This window comes from Chiloscyllium plagiosum, chromosome 7 (genome assembly GCF_004010195.1).
Source record: "Chiloscyllium plagiosum isolate BGI_BamShark_2017 chromosome 7, ASM401019v2, whole genome shotgun sequence".
Lineage (NCBI taxonomy): Eukaryota > Metazoa > Chordata > Chondrichthyes > Orectolobiformes > Hemiscylliidae > Chiloscyllium > Chiloscyllium plagiosum.
The window spans coordinates 102,330,664-102,350,554 of NC_057716.1; the positions used below are offsets into that span (position 1 = coordinate 102,330,664).

Sequence of the window (19,891 nt, forward strand, 5' to 3'; positions counted from 1 at the left end):
AGGACTGCACTCACTGCCTGTGTTAAGGATGAGACTGAGCTCCTTGCGTGCTTAAATGGTGTGCTGCGTGTTTGCTGTGTAAAGGGACAACTGTGCATATTGCCTGTATAAGGGGTGAGACTACACTTGTGCCTGTGTAAAGAGTGGGTCCGTATATCTTGCCTGCATGAAGGGTGAGACTGCATATATGTCTGTGTAAAGGGAAGACTGTGCATATTGCCTGCATAAGTGGTGGGACTGTGCATGTGCCTGTGTAAAGGGTGGGACCGTGCATCTTTTAGATTAGATTAGATTAGATTACAGTGTGGAAACAGGCCCTTCGGCCCAACAAGTCCACACCGACCCGCCGAAGCGAAACCCACCCATACCCCTACATTTACCCCTTACCTAACACTACGGGCAATTTAGTATGGCCAATTCACCTGACCCTGCACATCTTTGGACTGTGGGAGGAAACCGGAGCACCCGGAGGAAACCCACGCAGACACGGGGAGAACGTGCAAACTCCACACAGTCAGTCGCCTGAGGCGGGAATTGAACCCGGGTCTCTGGCGCTGTGAGGCAGCAGTGCTAACTGCTGTGCCATCTTGCCTGCATAAATGGTGGAATTGTGCGTGTGCCTTTGTAAGGGGAGGACTGTGCATATTGCCTGTGTAAAGGATGGGACTGCACATGTGCCTGTGTAAAGGGAGAACTGTACACCTTGTCTGCACAAAGGGTGGAACTGGATGTGTGCCTGTGTAACAGAAGGACTGTGCATATTGCATGCATAAGGGCGGGACCGTGCATCACACCTGCATAAAGGGTAGAACTGTGCGTGTGCCAGTGTAAAATGAGGACAGTGCATATTGCCTGCGTAAGTGTTGGTACTGCGCATGTCCCTGTGTAAAGGGAACTGCACATTTGAAGGGTGGGACTGCGCATGTGTTGGTGTAAAGGGCGGGATCGCGCACGTCGCCTGCATGCGTAATCGAGAGGGTGCACGTCACACGCGGGTGACGGCGGGAATGCGCATGTCGTCAGCATGAATGGTGGGGGCGCGCACGTTGCCTTACGAAGTAACGTGTGATCGAGACGTAAGTGGTAAGCGCGGGATTCGCCGGTCGCCCCGAGACACGCGCTGTGTGGTTGCTAAGGGAGCGGGAGGCCGGCCGTCTGCCTGCCCTCAGGAAGGAGCTGAGCATCAACAGCCCGTTCGGGATTGTTTGTTTATTCATTTAGTGATGATGTGAGGGGAGGCAGGAGTGGGGATAGTTAGGGTCCCGGAGTGATCCCGATCTGAACGGTAGGCCCGAGGCCCGCGGGGACGGTGAGGGGAGTGCAGTGAGGAGCAGGAGGATGGCCGTGAGGCGGCGGCGCCGCCGGACATGAGCCGCCTTCAGTCTCGGGAGTACAGGCCTATCGGAGAGGACAAGGAGCGGAGAGAGAGGGGACTGTCAGGCCGAGCCCGCAGCTGGCGCCCGGTCAGCGCTTCCCTTAACCCGCCGGCCCAGCCCAGCCCAGCCTAGCCTCCCCGGTAAGTACTCAGGGAGAGGGAGGAGGATATGGCGGGCTGGGATGAAGGGGCTAGTGGGAGAGGAAAGAGTTGGCGGGGGGGAGGGGATGATGGAGCTGTAGGATCACGGGAGAGAGGGGGGCACAAAGAAGAGGAGGGGTCTGTGGGGGGCCACGGAGAAGAGGAGGGGTCTGTGGGGGGCCACGGAGAAGAGGAGGGGTCTGTGGGGGGCCACGGAGAAGAGGAGGGGTCTGTGGGGGGCCACGGAGAAGAGGAGGGGTCTGTGGGGGGCCACGGAGAAGAGGAGGGGTCTGTGGGGGGCCACGGAGAAGAGGAGGGGTCTGTGGGGGGCCACGGAGAAGAGGAGGGGTCTGTGGGGGGCCACGGAGAAGAGGAGGGGTCTGTGGGGGGCCACGGAGAAGAGGAGGGGTCTGTGGGGGGCCACGGAGAAGAGGAGGGGTCTGTGGGGGGCCACGGAGAAGAGGAGGGGTCTGTGGGGGGCCACGGAGAAGAGGAGGGGTCTGTGGGGGGCCACGGAGAAGAGGAGGGGTCTGTGGGGGGCCACGGAGAAGAGGAGGGGTCTGTGGGGGGCCACGGAGAAGAGGAGGGGTCTGTGGGGGGCCACGGAGAAGAGGAGGGGTCTGTGGGGGGCCACGGAGAAGAGGAGGGGTCTGTGGGGGGCCACGGAGAAGAGGAGGGGTCTGTGGGGGGCCACGGAGAAGAGGAGGGGTCTGTGGGGGGCCACGGAGAAGAGGAGGGGTCTGTGGGGGGCCACGGAGAAGAGGAGGGGTCTGTGGGGGGCCACGGAGAAGAGGAGGGGTCTGTGGGGGGCCACGGAGAAGAGGAGGGGTCTGTGGGGGGCCACGGAGAAGAGGAGGGGTCTGTGGGGGGCCACGGAGAAGAGGAGGGGTCTGTGGGGGGCCACGGAGAAGAGGAGGGGTCTGTGGGGGGCCACGGAGAAGAGGAGGGGTCTGTGGGGGGCCACGGAGAAGAGGAGGGGTCTGTGGGGGGCCACGGGGCAGAGGAGGGATTTTGTGGAATAATAGGGGTCTGTGGGGGGCCACGCGGGAGAGAAGGGGGCTACGGTGAAGAGGAGGGAATGTGGGGATCACTGGGGCGAGGAGGAGGCCGTGGGAGATATTGCGGAAAAGAGTTTGGCGAAATGAAGGTGGGAGGGTGGTGCGTGTGAAATGGGGTCACAAGGCTGTGGGAGTTTTGATGCGATAAGATAGCTGTGGTTGGGGTGACAGAGGCGTGGCCCTGTTACGGTCGTGACAAAATGGGGTGACAAGAGGCAGGAGTGTAGGGTTGCAAGGGATAAGGAGGTGGAGATTAGCGAAGTGGCATCAGGATCAGTGTTGGGACATCAACAATTTACAATCTGTAACTAACTTGGTTTCAGGGCTTCTGAAAATTGTTGATGAGGCCAAAATGTGTAGGAGTGTAAATTTAAACAGGTTCTTGATCAGTAGGGCAATTGGTGTTATGTGGAAATGGCACAAAAGTGGATGTAAGGACTGCTTAATCAGCCATGATTCTAATAAATGGCCGGGGATGCCTGTGGGCCCAAATGTTCTGTTCCTCTTCAAAAGACCATAAGAAATAGAAAGACGATTTTTGAGTCAGCAGAGAGATATAAATGATTCAGTGAATGAAACTTTTGGCTAATGCAATTCAGTGTGGTAAAATAGGATATTGTCCACTTTTGTAAGAAGAATAGAGAAGCAGGACATTATTTAAATGGAGGGAGATTGGCATACTCAAGAGAGTGTCCTAATACTTGGATCAGATTAAGTTAGTATGTAGTTAGATGAACGATCAGAAAGGCATGTAGAATGTTGCTGTATATTGAAAGAGAATGAAATATAGAGGTAGGATGTTGTTCAGAGTCCTAGTGAGACCACAGCTGAAGGAGGGTACTGTCTCTCGTCTCCTGATATCAAGAATATACAGGTCTGGTTTCCGCAGTTTCAATTGCCTGCGGTTTACCACTGTTCGAACATACTACAGAGGAATCTCGATTATCCGAAGGACACGAATGGGGAGTATTCCGTTTGGTTAATTGAATGCCGGATAGTTTCACCAAGCATTGGTACTTTGCGATCTTGCCGGATAATCTAATGTTCGAATAATCAAATGCCGGATGAGTAGGGTTCCTCTGTATAGGTAACATTCCAGAACAAGGGACCAGAAGGTTGCTGGGAAGGTACGTTTCCCATTTAAATGAATGGGTTTGTACATATCTGCAGTTTTGGGCTTCCGCAGGCCTTGGAACGTATCCCTTGCAGGTACCGGGGGGACTACGGTAATTGCTTGTGAAGCACTTGAGGTTTACTCAGTGGGGAAAGTTATCTCATGAGAGACGAGGCCAAGGAAAGAACAGTACATAAATAAGGTGTAACAAGCATAGAGAATGCTAGAGATGCTCAGTACGTTTGGCAGCATCTTTGGAAAGGTTTTGAGTCTGGTATGACTTCAGAAGTGAAAAATAATGGGTCTCTTGCCTGTGAGGGATGTGATATTTGGTTTTCCAGTTGTTCTGTAATTTTTTTATTTGCTCCTGGGATATGGCGTCAGTTGCTATGCTAGCATTTATAGCTCATCCTTAACAGTCCACAGGGAAAGCTAGTGTGCTTCCAATTAAACCTGTTGGACTATAACCTGGTGTTGTGATTTTTAACTTAATAGGGAAATTCAGCAGCTTTCCTTCTCTAAAAGAGATTATACAGGGAGAATTAGCCAGTTGGATACAGAACTGGCTTGAAGGTAGAAGACAGAGCAGTGGTAAAGGGTTGCTTTTCAGACTGGGGGCCTGTGGCAGATGGAGTTTATTGTAGATAAATGTGAGGTGCGCGTGTTGGAAAGGCAAATCAAGTCAGGACTTATACACTTACGGTCTTTGGGAAGTGTTGCTTGGGGTGCAGGTTCATAGTTCCTTGAAAGTGGAGTCGCATGGATAGTGAAGTGAGTGGAATGGGCTGTCAGAGGAAGTGGTGGAGGCTGGTACAATGGCAACATTTAAAAGGCATCTGGATGGGTACGTAAATAGGAAGGGTTTAGAAGGATATGGGCCAATTGCTGACAAATGGGACTAGGTTAATTTAGAGTATCTGATCGGAATGGGCGAGTTGGACAGAAGGGTCATTTTCCATACATCTCTATGACTAATGAACCTGATGAATGTTTATGGCAAATACATGACCTTGCTCAACAATTGCATCTGGGTATAATGCGAAAGCATCAAAGCCAAGCAAAATTTAACTCTATGTACACTTAACAACCATATCCATTTGAGATCTCATTAGTTTTGTCACATGTTCAGCATTGCTTTCCATGATTCCCATGCACAATTTTTAAAAAATTTAACCTATTTTCTAATCAGCCTATTCAGAAATGTTACTATAAATCTTTGGAGCAGATGGGGCTGACCCCCAGACCCCTTGGACATTACCCCTGTACCACAAGAGGGTAAAGCAATATCTTTACAGATTAGGTTGGGATTCCATAAGCCATTTGTACAGAGTGTATTTTTAGTATGTACAGTAAAAGAAATTAGGTTCCATTCATGAGAGCAGTCTTCACAAGACAAACTGAATATATTGCAATTTATAATCACTGTTCTGGGGCATTTCTGGTCAAAAGTTTGTACTTTACAGTTTGTAAACTGGGGGAGGGCAGAACTGATGTTTTGATAATTGTAACTGCAGAGAAAAGCAAACTTTTCATATGACCTATGGGGCAGCGCATTGGCATAGTGGTTAGCACTGCTGCCTCACACCGCCAGGAACCTGATTTCACTTCTAACCTTGGATGACAGCGACAGGTTGAAGCAAATGGTACAGGTGCATTTAAGTTGTGTAATCAAATGTGGGAGAGCAGAAGAGAGGGTTATGATACTTTCAGATGAGGAAAGCTAGGAGGAGGCTGGATGGAGTGTTTGGGCTGAATGGCCTGCTGTGCCCTGTGTAGCTTATGGAGAGGGTTCAGAAAAGATTTACCAGAATGCTGCTGGGATTGGAGGGTTTGAGTTATAAAAATAGGCTGGGACTTTTTACACTGGAGCATGGAAAGTTGAGGGGGTGACCTTATACAGGTTTATAAAATAGGTGGGTTATGGATAAGGTGAATGGCAAGGGGATTTTCCCGAGGGTGAAGCATTCAAACTTGGGGGCATTATTTTTAAGGTGAAAGGAGAAAGTATTGAAAAGATCATGAGGGGCAACTTTTTTTTTACACAGAAAGTTGTTTGTGTGCGGAATGAACTACTAGAGAAAGTGGCGGATGAGGGTACAGTTACAACATGTAAAAGACATTTGGGTAAGTTCACGAGTAGGAAAGGTTTGGACGTAAATGGGCCAAATGCAGGCAAGTGAGACTAATCTAGTTTGGGAGCATAGACTGTTTGGATCTAAGGGTCCATTTCCATGTTCAGTGACTGTCTGTGTAGAGTTTGCATGTTCTCATGTCTGCACCCTGGTTTATGTCAAGTGCTCTGATTTCCTCTCACTGTCCAAAGATATGTAAATTAGGTGGATTGGCCATGTTAAATTGTGCCATAGTATCTACACGTGTGCAAGCTAGTGGTTTAACTATAATAAGTGCAGAATTACAGAGATGGTGCCAGGGGTGTTCTGGATCTGGATGGAATGCTATTTGGAGATTCAGTGCAGACTTGATGGGCCGAATGGCTTCTGTCCGAAGGGGTTCTGTGATGTCAGGACAATCTGAAAGTCCTCGCCAGAGGATTACTTTGAAATGCAGCATAAACATTGCAGCTAATTTGAGCCCACCGCATATGTAAATTAGCATATAATAGGATTAAAAGTTAATCTACATCTGGTGGTTAATAGGACACAGAAGATTTGTTCAAATTGTGACATGGGACCTCACTCATTTGAGCATCTTCTAAGTCTTGACCATGTGTATTGTTTTTATTTGTTAATTGCAGCATCTCTGATGTGCTGACGCTTGTGTGTCTGCATTAGAGACATTAGATAGCAATTAGAGGGAGGTATGCCTGACTGAGTGATCTCCTTGCTAATCTGAAATGTTGAGAGGAATTGTAGTGCCCTTCCTACATCCTGGCTGATGTGATTTAATTCAGTAAAGTCCAAGATGAGGCCTTGAGCTGCGTGCTTCAAATCATCACAAAGACTTAAAATTAATTTGTTTTGTGTGGATGTTCATTTCAAGGTTGTTACTGATAATTGGCGAAAATAAATCATGGAATTGAGGAAAGGGGGTGTACATTTAGGATTGAGATGAGAAATTTGTTTACTTCAAGGAGTTGTGTGTCTTTGGCATTCTCTACCACACGACGTTGTTAGTGTCACAGTGTTGGTATAGATGGATTTTTGTTGCATCAGAATTAAGGGAGAGAGAATTGTAGATATGGAATTGTAGTCCAAGATCAGCCATGCTTGTACTGAATGATGGACCAGGCCATGTGATCTACTCCTTGTATCTCTTGTACATGTATATTTTGTAAAGCCATTTACAAGTGGCCTGCCTCAAAATGCATATTAATGTATTACATATTCATGACATTAATTGTGCAATGGCTTCATAATATGTATGAATGTAGGTGAACAATAACTTTGTGAGATATATACAGATATGCTTGCAGGAGCAGTGTATTGAAACATGCAAGTCTCTTGGCTTGACTGCTTGCTCTGGAAATAATGTTCAAGGTGTGGATCAAGAAGTGGGAGCTCAAATGCATAAGAATCTCCCAAGTTATAAAGGCCAGTAGTATAGATAATAGATAATATAGTAGATACCAGTAGTATAGATAATAGTAGATACCAATGTACCATTAGGTGGTGCGATTGGCTTTTGATTGCCGTAGTAAAGCACTAGAAAAGCTATGTCAAGCTGAATGGTTGGCTCTCGGCAGTAAATTTCAGTGGGTTGGGAGTCGATGCAGTATTTTAAAATCTTAATTTCGCAAGTATTATGATGAAAATGTACAAGTGACCATATTGACCTTCATTGTCAGAGAATAGTTACTTTACTGGAGGAACATTTTATGTTGGGTCTCCAAGAATGTGCTCCAGATTACTCGGATATTCTTCGGACCTGGGTGGAATCATTGATTTGTATATATCTTGCATGTGTTCACCCACGTGGGGCTATAAATATTTCAGCAAAAGGGGTTACTTCCGTCAGTAGGAAGATTTTTGCTGACCTGCTTATGGCAACGATGGGATGGGGTGACCAGGGAGCTTCCTGCACAGTTGACAGACCTATCGGGGAATCTGTGGTAGAGGGACTGAATGTTTGGCAAGTGGTGTCAACCAGGGCTACTTTTCTTTGGTTCGTATCGGGCTTTGAGTTATTAAAAAGGCTGGGATTTTATTTTTCCCTGGAGCATAGGAGGTTTAGAAATGACCTGATAGAAGTTTATAAAATAATGAGAGGTATAGATAGAGTTAAAAAATGTGTTGCTGGAAAAGCGCAGCAGGTCAGACAGCATCCAAGGAGCAGGAGAATTGATGTTTCGGGCATAAGCCCTTCTTCAAGAAACGTCTATTCTCCTGCTTGGAAGCTGCCTGACCTGCTGCGCTTTTCCAGCAACACATTTTTCATCTCTGATCTCCAGCATCTGCAGTCCTCGCTTTCTCCGCATAGATAGAGTTAATACTAGTTGTCTTTTCCCTAGGATGGGGGATTTTAAGAGTAGGGGCATATTTTTAAGGTGAGAGGAGAGAGATTTAACAAAGACACGAATGGCAATTTTTTTTACAAAGAGGGTGGTATGTGTGTGGAATGAGCTTCCAGGTGAAGTGATGGATGTGTGGAAAATTACTGTGTTTAAAAGACATTTGGATAAGTGCATGAATAGGAAAGGTTTGGAGGGATATGGGCCAGGAGCAGGCAGATGGGACTGGTTTAGTTTGGGATTATGTTAGGCATAGACTGATTGGATTAAAGCATCTATTTCCATGCTGTATGATTCTATGGAGCTGTATTCATCCAGGCAAGCAGGGAGTATTCCACCAAACCTACGACTGGTGCCATGAGGACAGGTATTGAGGAGTTGATTGGAAGGAGGGAGGTGAAATTTACTTCAGGATTCCTAAACTCTGACCTGATCTTGTAGCCACAATATTTAAATGACTTGTCCACAATTGTTTCTGGTCAACAGTAAATCCCTGTGTTAGAGAGGGTTACAGTGTAGTCTCGTCAGTTTTGTGAAGCATTTAACTGCCCTTATCCAAGAATTCAGGTTTCTCCGAGGAGTGAAGCAAGGACAGACTGAATTTTGTTTTTCGGTTGGACTTTACTAAAGGAGATTTTGGAGAATTGGCTCGTTTCCACTCAACTTGGAGGGGATAGAATGGTCACTAAGGACTGTGGTTTTAAGAACTTTATTGGTGAATTTATTTTCCACGTGGGAGGATTCTTCAAATTCTGGTTACAGTAAAGGGCTAGTAATTTTTGTTATAATCACTGCATGTTGTGAGTCAATAACTTGTTTAAATACTGGCTGTTAAGAGTCTTATGAAAGCTGGCAATGCCATTGGTTATCGTGAAATGATAAAAGGAGGGAATGAGAATGTGTATCGGGTATGAGCAGGTAGGGAAAGAGTTAAGTTTTGAGTTTTGTGAAACGAGAGGTTCAGCTGAGCATGACTTAGATCAGATAACTTGCAGTTAACAATGGGGTGCTGGAAGCAAGGGTAATGGGTTAACAAGGTGGAAAAGCATTCATTATGTGGAGCCATTTAACTATATTAGAAGCATTCAGTGTGTAAAGTCAGTTTAACAAGGTGAAAAGTATTCATTATGTGAAGCCAATGTTAAGGTTAAGAAAATTCATTGTCACGGCAGATGGCTTAATCTCTACTGTTGATGCTCACTGATTGTAATGGTCACCGAATCAATATTTATGTTGCCTTATCTGGATGCTCTTCCCTGTAAAATGACTGTATAATTCATTAAGAAACTGCTATTCCAGAGAGGATCATGAACTCATGTCTCTGTACACATGGGCAATCATTCTCCCTCCCTCCAGGGCCCGGAGTAAAGATGTCTCTGAGCGTTTTGCTTCAACTGAGGGGAGAAATGGGGTGACAGGTTGACTAGAAGATATCGTGAGCAACTCCTGCAGAGATGTGCTGGTGCTGAGATGACTGACCTTTGAGCCCAAAATCACCATCTGAGCTAGATATGATTCACAGTGGAGAGTTTTCCTTGATTCCCACTGACTTCAGTTTTATGGGGCTCCTTGATGCTGCATTTGATCAAATGTGGCGTTGACATCAAGTTGTAGTCATATTCACCTTACACCTCTTAATTCAGGTCAGACAGTATGCTCTTTTCTCTAAGGTTTCTTTCAAAGACCATCCCCTTTTTTTTCCATTCATTCACGATATGATTGTCACTGGCTGGCCAGCATTAATTAGCCATCCCTAGTTACCCTTGAGAGGGTGGTGGTGAGTTTATTAAGCTTTGACTAGTATTGAAGATGGAATGAGTTTGTGAGGTATTAAAGGGGGCCAAAAGATTTGCCTGGAGTGGAGTTGGAGAAACTAATCTCATGTAATCAGTGTGCTTGTGGCTTCTAATTTCAGAGAACACACCAATGGGAAAATAATAAGGAAATGACCCCTTCGAAGCTATGAACTGTTTGTGATAAAAACCATAATTCTGTAAGTGTGTGGTGTGTGACTAGTAATGAAGCGCTATTCCCTTTTGTAGGCAATTAATACTTTAAACCAGAATTTAGTAAATATTGGCTTTAGTCATTTGATACAGTAAAATGTTTAAAAAGTGAAATCTTGATGTGTTATTCTTTCAGTGGTAAACTGAAAGTTCAAATTTCTCTTGAAGGTTATTGGTCTCTACAGAGATTATAATAATGTTCAATGCTAGAATTCCAATGTGCTTGTCTATCTGAACAACAAAAGAAAGCTAACCTTGTATCTTGTTAGGTTCTGGGTTTTCCATTAGAGTACCTGCTATATTAAACTTTTGAGCTGCCTTCCAACACCTCCCACTGGGATAATTGCCTGTAATTTTATTATTGTACCCTAGTCATAACTTAAACCATAGAGTATTTGTCCATCACTTCATTATAATAAGGTTTACCTTTCCAAAATAGTGACTTATTAAGCCATTTGCCATATCACTAAATTCAAGCTAATTCAAATGCCAAAATGACTCTTTTGTGTGGGGCTGTATTACATGATTACAGAGCTTAAATGTGCAAGTGTTTAGTCAGCACTGCATGACCTGTTCTGCCAGGCACATAGGACTGCAAGCATTGTGTATTTAATTACACAAAAGAAGGATTTATAGCGTCTTTGTGTGAGAGTGAGTAATGCTGTTGATAGCATAAGTTGGAAAAATCATGTCTGTGGAACTGTCCTATTGGCTTTATGACCTGAACAGTTGTACTATTGTCACAAATCTCTGGCACGTTTTTTAGCTGAAGTAAGTAATAATTACAGTTCCTTTTTTATGGAGCCAGTGCCTACAAAAACATTGATTTCAGCAGCTACTCCGTTTTTTTATTTCAGCGGTTTAGTATTCGCTTGTTCAGCATTATATACCTTTTTATGATCAACAGAAATTATGTTTTTCTTTTATTAATTTTTCTAACTTGATATTATTTGTCTGTAAATTGAAATACATAGAAAATCGATGGAATCGCAAAATAGATCTGAAGCATTCTTTTAAAAATCAAGTTATAAGAATGGGATTTGCCACTAATGCAATCATTTGATGATTTTGATTTTAATTCTTGTTGGCTGGGCTAGTATTTTGTTGCCCATCTCTGATTGCGTTTGAGAAAGTGGTGAACCTTGAACGTCTGCACTTGCATCTAGTGTATGCACACTGTTAGACTGTGTGGACACTGGAGGAATTAGTTCTAGGTCTTTAGTCCAGTTGCAATACTTATATATTTCCAAGTTAGAATAGTGTGTGGCTTGGAAGGGCACTTTGAGTTAGTGATGTTCCTATGCATCTTCTGAATTTTTCCATTGAAGTGGATATTGTGAATTGCAAAGAGTTTTTTTTTGAAGGAGGCTTGACGATTTGCTTCCTTCAACAATGCTTTCCAAACTTGTGATCTCTTCCACTGAGAAGGACAATGGCAGCAGATACATGGGTTACAAGTGTGCAGAAAAGTTGTTCCAACGTATTAGGGTGGATTTGGATCCTAAAAAATACCTGGTGCCTCATCGTGATTCTGAACACTGTCATTGACACACCAGCCATGGGGAAAGAATGCACTTAGGAATCCTGCAAGGTCATTTCATGGAAGATTCCAGTAAGATGATGTCACAGAAATTGATTGTTATTTGCTTCTATGCAAATATGAAGATCTGTCAGATAATTCATAGGTTAGTGCACAGATTTCCTCTCTGAGCCATGGCTCCTGTCAATATCACTCAGTTAAGTGCTGTCTAAAAAATGAGTTTTAGTTGATGTTTAGGTGTGAATTCATGATAGAAATGGTAATTCAGGAAATTCCACAGAACATTTAGTAGCATTTTACAAAAATACAATGCAGTATTATATATGAAAGACAATTTCTCAACGGTTTGTATCTGACCTCACTTGTTTTGTAGTGATCGTATCCCTAAGAGTTATGTGTCCTCTTGATTTCTGTGTTTACACACAATTGCCTACAAACAAGGACATGGTTGGTGAGTATTTTTAGTACAAAGTTGGAATCAATTTTTAATTTATCTATTCACTTCATTCTTAATTAACCTATCTTCAGAGACTAGGCTTTGCTGTCGAATGTGTGGAAGGATCAGAAAAATCTCCAAAATTGTAACTAGTTGCTCGGGAACCAACTGGACTTAATCTTATAGCTTCTTTAGGAGTAACTTGTATCCGTAACGTGGCTCACTCTACTGACTTAGCATCAGCTAACTTGAACCTTGAAAAAATGTACCAACCATCATTTTGGGTACTTTTAAAAAATTTATCCTTGAGATGTGAATGTCATCTTCAAGGCCCATCCCAAATTTGCCTCAAAGGTGGTGATACACTGCCGCCTTGAGCTGCTGCAGTCCACATCATGTAGATCTTGACCCTGAAAATTGGTGTGAATAAATTTGTTAGTTTAATCCCTTTGGATTATGGTAACATTGTTCTGCAATGTCAACTGTAGAGCCAGGTATGAGGTTTTCTGTTGTGTTTGAATTCTAAACAGAAACAAAGTTGCGAACAAATAGACCTTGGAATGCACGTTCATAAATCCTTGAAAGTGGAGTCGCAGGTAGATAGGATAGTAAAAAAGGCGTTTGGTATGCTTTCCTTTATTGGTCAGAGTATTGAGTACAGGAGTTGAAAGGTCATGTTGCGGCTGTACAGGATTTGAGCTGTAGGGAGAGGCTGAACAGGCTGGGGTTGTTTTCCCTGGAGTGTTAGAGGCTGAGGGCTGACCTTATAGAGGTTTATAAAATTATGAGGGGCATGGATAGGGTAAATAGACAAAGTCTTCCCTGGGGTTGGGGAGTCTAGAACTAGAGGGCATAGGTTTAGGGTGAGAGGGGAAAGATATAAAGGAGACCTAAGGGGCAACGTTTACACACAGATGGTGGTACGTGTATGAAATGAGCTGCCAGAGGAAGTGGTGGAGGTTGGTACAATTGCAACATTTAAGAGGCATTTGGATGGGTATATGAATAGGAAGGGTTTGGAGGGATATGGGCCGGCTGCTGGCAGGTGGGACTAAATTTCGTTGGGATATCTGGTTGGTATGGATGGGTTGGACCGAAGGTTCTGTTTCTATGCTGTACATCTGACTCTACAAAGAAAGGAGTTGCTTAGTGATATGTTATAAATATAACAACCTCTCCCAACTAAAGAGCTGATCGTTGGCTTCAGGAAGTAAGGAGGGGGGCACATCCCTACATCAGTGGAGCTGAAATAGAGATGGTTGAGAGTGTCAAGTTCTGAGGAGTGACAATTACCAACAATCTGTCCTGGACCACCCACGTTGATACGATGGTCACAAAAGCACAATAATACCTTAAGTTGCTTTATTGTTGTCATGTGGATCTAAGTACATTGAAAAGTTTTTAAAAGCCTTTTTAAAAAATGTACAGTGAAAAGTTTTGTTTGTGAGCAATACAGTCAGATCATACGAAACAAGGACATAGTCTGTTCTCCTATAATGTGATAGTTCCGTTCTTGTACATCTCTTGTTACAAGAAAATCGGGCAATAACCATGCCATTTAAACCAATGGAGCTGGAATCTCAATATAGCCAATTCAGATAAGGAAAGTTCATGTTCAGCAAGTTACAGCCTAAATTCTTCAATCTCTTTAAAACCAATGTATGTTGAAGAAACACGCATTGTAGTAGAACTGACTGTACAGATCGTATGGTGTTTAGATGGAGGTGGACAGGGTTACGAATACGCAGGAGGTCCACAAAAGCAAGGTTGGTGCTACTTTGAAATTAGAGAGGTCCATTTAGCAGTCTGATAATAGTGGGAGAAGCTGTTCTTTAACCTGTTGGTGCGAGTGTTCAAACTTCTGTATCTTCTGTCTGATGGAAGTAGTTAGAAGGGAGTATTACTTGGATGGGAGGGATCTTTGTTGTTGGCAGCCTTTCCACAACAAGTGTAAATTGAGTCCATGGATAGGAGGTTGGCTTCCTTGATGGTCTGGGTTGTGCACACAACTCTCTGTCGTTTTCTTACAGTCCTGGGCTGAGCAGTTGCCATACCAAACCGGGATGCATTCAGATAGAATGTTTTCTGTGATGCATCTGTAAAAGTTGATGAGGGTCCTTATGGGAATGCAGAATTTCCTTAGGCTCCTGAGGAAGAAGAGGTGTTATACCTTCTTGACTGTTGCATCTATATGGGAGTTACAAAAAAAATTGTTGGTTATTGTCACTCCTAGGAATTTAAAACACTCTTGACCCTCTTCCACCTCAGCTCCATTGGCTCAGGAGACTAAAGAAATTCAGCATGTCCATAAGGACCCTCATTGACCTTTTATAGATGCATCATAGAAAACATTCTATCTGGATGCATTCCGGTTTGGTATGGCAACTGCTCTGCCCAGGATTGTAAGAAACTACAGAGTGTTGTGAACACAGTCCAGTCCGGCACACAGGTCAACCTTCCATCTGTTGACTCCATCGACACTTCTTGCTGCTTCAAAGGCAACCAATATCTTCAAAGACCCCTCCCATCTCGATTGTAATCTCTTCTAACATCTTCCATCTGGCAGAAGATACAAAAGTTTAAATACATGTACCAACAGCTTCTTCCATGCTGTTATTAGACTAAATAAATTTCAAATCTAATGTTGATCTTGTTTTTTTGTACACCACTGTTGTAGTCCTAACTCTGTATTCCTTACTCTATTCTATCACCCTACGATCTGCCTGTACTGCGTGCAAAACAAAACATTTCATACTACCTCGGTACATGTGACAATAATAAACCAAAATTCTTGTAGAATTAGGGGACATGTTTACATTTCACTTTTAAGTGGTTTGAAACCCTCTTTGTCCTTGATATGTTGTGCATGGTTATGTATCAATCTTTTTTGATATAATTGCCTTTAGAAATATTGGAGTTGAGGGCTACGAGAAGCTGGCATGAAAGAAGAGTCGAGGCTGGGCCTTGATTTTATAGAATGTTGGGCAGGTTTGAGGGGACACATCTTCCTCTTGCTCATGTTTTGTATGTTCTTAGGAAGCCGTCATAGTTATAGTTGGTTTTGATTTTCTAGTATTGAATTGAATTATTGATGCCATTTTGAACACTTAAGATGAAACTACATTTTAAGAACATTGTCAGGAAGTTTGCAGTGCATTTTCATTTCACCACTTCTGAATACTTAAACATGAGTAGGCTGCATTTTAATTGTGGTATTCTTTCAGAGATTTCACTGTGTTTGTATTGAGGAAGTTATGCCATGTGGTTGGAGGGTTCCAAGGCACCGCCGCCTTGAACTGTCCTACCTGTCCATCTTCCTTCCCACCTATCTGCTCCAACCTCCCCTCCAAACTATTGCCATCAGTTCTTGCCTGTATCTGCAAATCATCTTCCCAGCTACCTTCCCACAGCCCTACTACCATCCTCCCATTTATCCCTCAATCCACTTCTGTTATTCGAGACCGCTCAGGGAATCCCTAATAGACTAGACCTGGAAGCCTTTCTTGGTTCGTCCTGGAGACCGTACTCTCTGGCTGTCTGAAATATAAAAATCTTACAGACAGTTTTGTTTAAATTATTATCTTTTATTTACCAATAGCATCAATGTTATGCTATAACATAGATACCTACAAGTCAGGCTTGAGCGAAGGTTAGCAGAGTAGCAGTGCCAGCTCTTACCCCTAAGAACTCGCCTCGGCTACTCCCCTTATCATTACACACAAGCTGTCTTTATACAGAAATTGGTATCAAAATTACAAAAATCCTCACATGTCTATAATCAGATAAGCAGCAATAAAATGGGCGGCACGGTGGCACAGTGGTTAGCACCTTATGCCTCACAGCGCCAGAGACCCGGGTTCAATTCCCGCCTCCGGCGACTGACTGTGTGGAGTTTGCAATTCTCCCCGTGTCTGCGTGGGTTTCCTCCGGTTTTCTCCCACAGTCCAAAGATGTGCAGGTCAGGTGAATTGGCCATGCTAAATTGCCCGTAGTATTAGGTAAGGGGTAGATGTAGGAGTATGGGTGGGTTGCGCTTCGGCAGGGCGGTGTGGACTTGTTGGGCCGAAGGGCCTGTTTCCACACTGTAAGTAATCTAATATAATCTAATCTAATCTAAAATGGCAAAAGTTTGTACAGGAAGAGAAACTAATTGCCAGGTCTGGGTGTGCTTGACTAATTAAGCTACAAACACATCCAAGTGGGAAACCGTGATCAAACCAGGCCAAAATGGCTAATTGCATTTAGCAATTAATAAGAGTAATAAGAGTCTTTATTTCTCTAAGGCTCAATTGTCCTTGACCACTCTCAGTTTTGCTATGTTTACTTCTATTGTTAAACACCCTGTCCTGAAAGAAATAGGGCAGAATATCAATAATTTTAGCTTTTGTGTTTGAACAATGAGTCTGCCATTTGGCTAGATAAGATTCCCTTTTTTAACAGTACATCATAACAAGAGACTCGTCTAAACTATGTGGGAAAAGGTCATGAGGTAACCTCGCTCAGCTATCACGCCTAATATCATTGTCCTACAAAATGCATTTTTCTTTTAAAATCCTCTTAGATTCTCAAAATGCAAATTAAATTCATAACATGCCCAGATCTTGAGCTCCAGGGAACAACACACAAACATTCAATCCAAGCCAAGCAAGTGTACACTCAAATCAGACCACAGTTAACCTTTCCACTAGCTTCCATCCTGTCTCTCCCTCTCTCTGTATCCCTTGAACCCTTAGGCCAGTGAATGTAATTTACAGAAGAATGTTTTCTTTCTCTCTCGCGTATCAACATCGTCCAACTTTATTACTATGTCAGTTTCGGCCTTTGTGTTTTCCTAGCTTGTAAGGGTAATGAGACATTCTCATTCCAGAATGGAAGCTCAATTCCCTAATCTTGACCATAAATTCAAATCTGCTCATTGTGGTATACATGAAAATGTATCAGGATTGTTCTGTTATGTGTATATTCCACTCAGTTTATTAAATTACAAGTGTTTTTCCTATTGAGTATGAGTCTATAATATAAACCAGAAATCCAGTTATCCGACATCCAACTGTGAAATATGCACAGCTTCTAGACCTCTGGGTTAAAAGGAAATACTGCCACCTATTACACAAGTGAACAAATGTTATCACCTTATTCACACCAATCCATTGACACGAGGAACAGATGTCGTTAATTCTTCTGAACAAGTGCTGCTCCCCTCCCTCTCTGTGCTCCACTGCTTTCCTGAATATCCTGAAGCAGATGTGTGAGGCTACAAGCTTTTTCATCTCCAACCCCACAATCCTGATAAACGGCTTATGCCTGAAATGTCAATTCTGCTGCTCCTCAGATGCACCTGCTGTGCTTTTTCAACTGCATGTTTGTTTTGTCAGTTATCTGTATGGGATTACTATCTGGAACTAGGATATATCAATAACACTTTAATCTTTTAAATTGTTTTATGTTGTTGTGGAAAAGAACATGAAGGGTGAAACTTTATTCATAGGTTCATGTTTCTGAGTTAGAGATCAGTTCAGTTCCAAGACTTGTCTCGCAGACTGGCTGTCCTAGTCATTTTTGTAAATAAACTTGAGCCAAGAATAAAAAAAAGTTAAGACTAGGGTGAATAGCTAGGAATTCAGGAATTTTCCAAATAGGAAGATTGGTATAGAACTAAAAACTAACATCTCCCTCGAATTCTGATGGCCTTCATCTTAAGGTCTTTGAGAAGTGGCTTTGGCATTGATATGTTGGTGTAGTTTTCCAATATTTCCTTTGTTCTGAAAAGGTTTCATCAGATGGAAAACTAGCAAGGATGACTCCTGTATAAATTAGAAGTATGGCAGGCACCAAACGGTCTGATTCACTTAGCATCTGCCATAGGTAAAATGCTGAAATCCTGTATTAAGGAGGTTAGAATGAGATATTCAAGAAGTCTCAATGCAATCTGATAGTCACTGTTTGTGAAAAGGAAATCATGTTTTTATTGGAATTTGAAGAACTAACAATGTGTCCTTGTCTGTGTTTGGAGAGAAAGAGAGATTCTTGATCAGTAGAGGATTTGAAGGGGAAAATAACAGGAAAATAGGTGTGAGGAATGTCCAATCGGTCATGCTCCTATTAAATAGCAGAGCAGGCTTGAGGGGCTGCATGGAATACGCCTATTCCTATCTTTTATCATATGGATGCAAAGGACCCTGCAGATGTGCTGCATTTCAAAGGGCATTTGACCAAGTACCACCACAAAGATTATGATGCAAAATATGAGCTCATGGAGTTGTAGATAATACAATGGGTTGGATAGAGGATTGATTAATTAACAAACTGTTTAGGCATGGGTCATTTTCAGATTGGCAAGATAAGCTAAGTAGGGATGTTTTACGACAAAAAAAGCTGGAAAGACAGCAATATTTTACTGAATTGTACACACCTGGTGAGGACACACCTGGGGTGGTGTATAGTTTGGTTGCCTCATTTAAGAAAGGCTATAAATGGAATTGAGATAATTCAGTGGAAGTTAATTTGACTGATGCCTGAGGTGGGGGTGTGATGAAGGCTAGCTTGTGATGAAAGTTTGGACAGACTGGGTCTCCAACCTTTGACGTTTGAGAGATGAACCTACTGAGACAATTTCCTGAGGAGATTTGACAAGGCAGAGAGTAAATGATGCTTACCCTTTTGAAGAGACTTAGGAGCACGATTTCAGTTTGATATGGAGATGATGAGAGAGTTTTGCTGTCAGAGTCCTATTATAATACTGTGTTATATGGTCTATGTTCAGGAATACTAGGACTGATTGTGTGTCTGGATGTTGCAAGTCTCTTATTTCCATGATCAGCACTCTGTGAACTGTGCTGTTTCAGGAGCACCTGAAAGCAAAATGAACCAGGAGGCACAGCAGAATTTTTCAGAAAGAAAGAAACATGAGGGAACAGCATTTCCCTGACAAAGGAAGTCAGGGACAGTGTAAAAGTAAAAGCATAATGTGGCAAAGGTTAATGTGAAGCCTTTTTAAAAACTGACGGAGGATAAATTGCAAACACTAAGTGGTGAGAGTATGAAATATGACAGTAAGCTAGCTAGTAATAAAGATTATAAGAGAATTTTTAGATGTCTAAGGGATATGAGAGAGGCAAGAGTGGACATTGGATCACTGGGACATGAGGCTGGAGAAGTAGTAATGGGGAACATAGAAATATTGGAGGGACTGAATAGGTAATGTTACAATCCAGGATAAACCCTCCTGCTTAATTTAAAACCAGCAACACAAAAATTTATCCTGTGTAGTAATCTGTAAAGTTTTGAGTGGCCAAGAACTAATTAAAGTAAAAATTAACAATTTTATTTCTTAAAGTATAATAGAGAATAATTAACTAACAACTGTTTACAATTCCTTACTCTAACCGATCTGTAAACTTCCCTTCTATATTACTAGTCTGATAAAACTCCCGATTACGATTTACAGGAAAATTCAAATTTTAAAGCCAGCCACTGGTCGAATCTTCTCTTTATCTTGGTTGGTAGATTGGCTCTCCAGGTCATTGTTGAGGTTTTTCTGTGCAAACATCTTCTCTGGACAAGTACCTATGAGTTCTGACTAGCAGTTTACAGCTGTTGTTCTGGTGGCAGTTTTTCTCGCAACTGTTCAATTTTCCCGGTCTTATACCCCAAAGCATCGACGTGTTGGCTTTTAAGATTGTCATAGAGTCATAGAGATGTACAGCATGGAAACAGACCCTTCGGTCCAACCTGTCCACGCCGACCAGATATC

At 43.0% G+C, this 19,891-nt stretch overlaps 2 protein-coding genes across 3 annotated transcripts in view; both read left to right on the forward strand.

Annotated features, from left to right (window-relative positions):
• The first annotated feature begins 1,055 nt into the window (after nt 1–1,055).
• The window catches only part of ttll4 (tubulin tyrosine ligase-like family, member 4), a 108,759-nt gene continuing 89,923 nt past the window's right edge, over nt 1,056–19,891 (forward strand). The window contains exon 1 of one of the 2 annotated variants that reach the window (XM_043694274.1): nt 1,056–1,076. The gene's annotated coding sequence lies outside the window, so the exon portion shown is untranslated. The other variant, XM_043694273.1, reaches the window with a different exon arrangement.
• On the forward strand, nt 1,545–2,684 carry LOC122551948 (glycine-rich cell wall structural protein-like). The gene has a single exon (XM_043694518.1). The coding sequence runs from the start codon at nt 1,545–1,547 to the stop codon at nt 2,682–2,684; it is 1,140 nt and encodes a 379-aa protein (XP_043550453.1).

What these genes read in the sequence shown, in the direction of transcription:
- LOC122551948 (XM_043694518.1), top strand. Translation starts at nt 1,545, where the DNA reads ATGGCGGGCTGGGATGAAGGGGCTAGTGGGAGAGGAAAGAGTTGGCGG.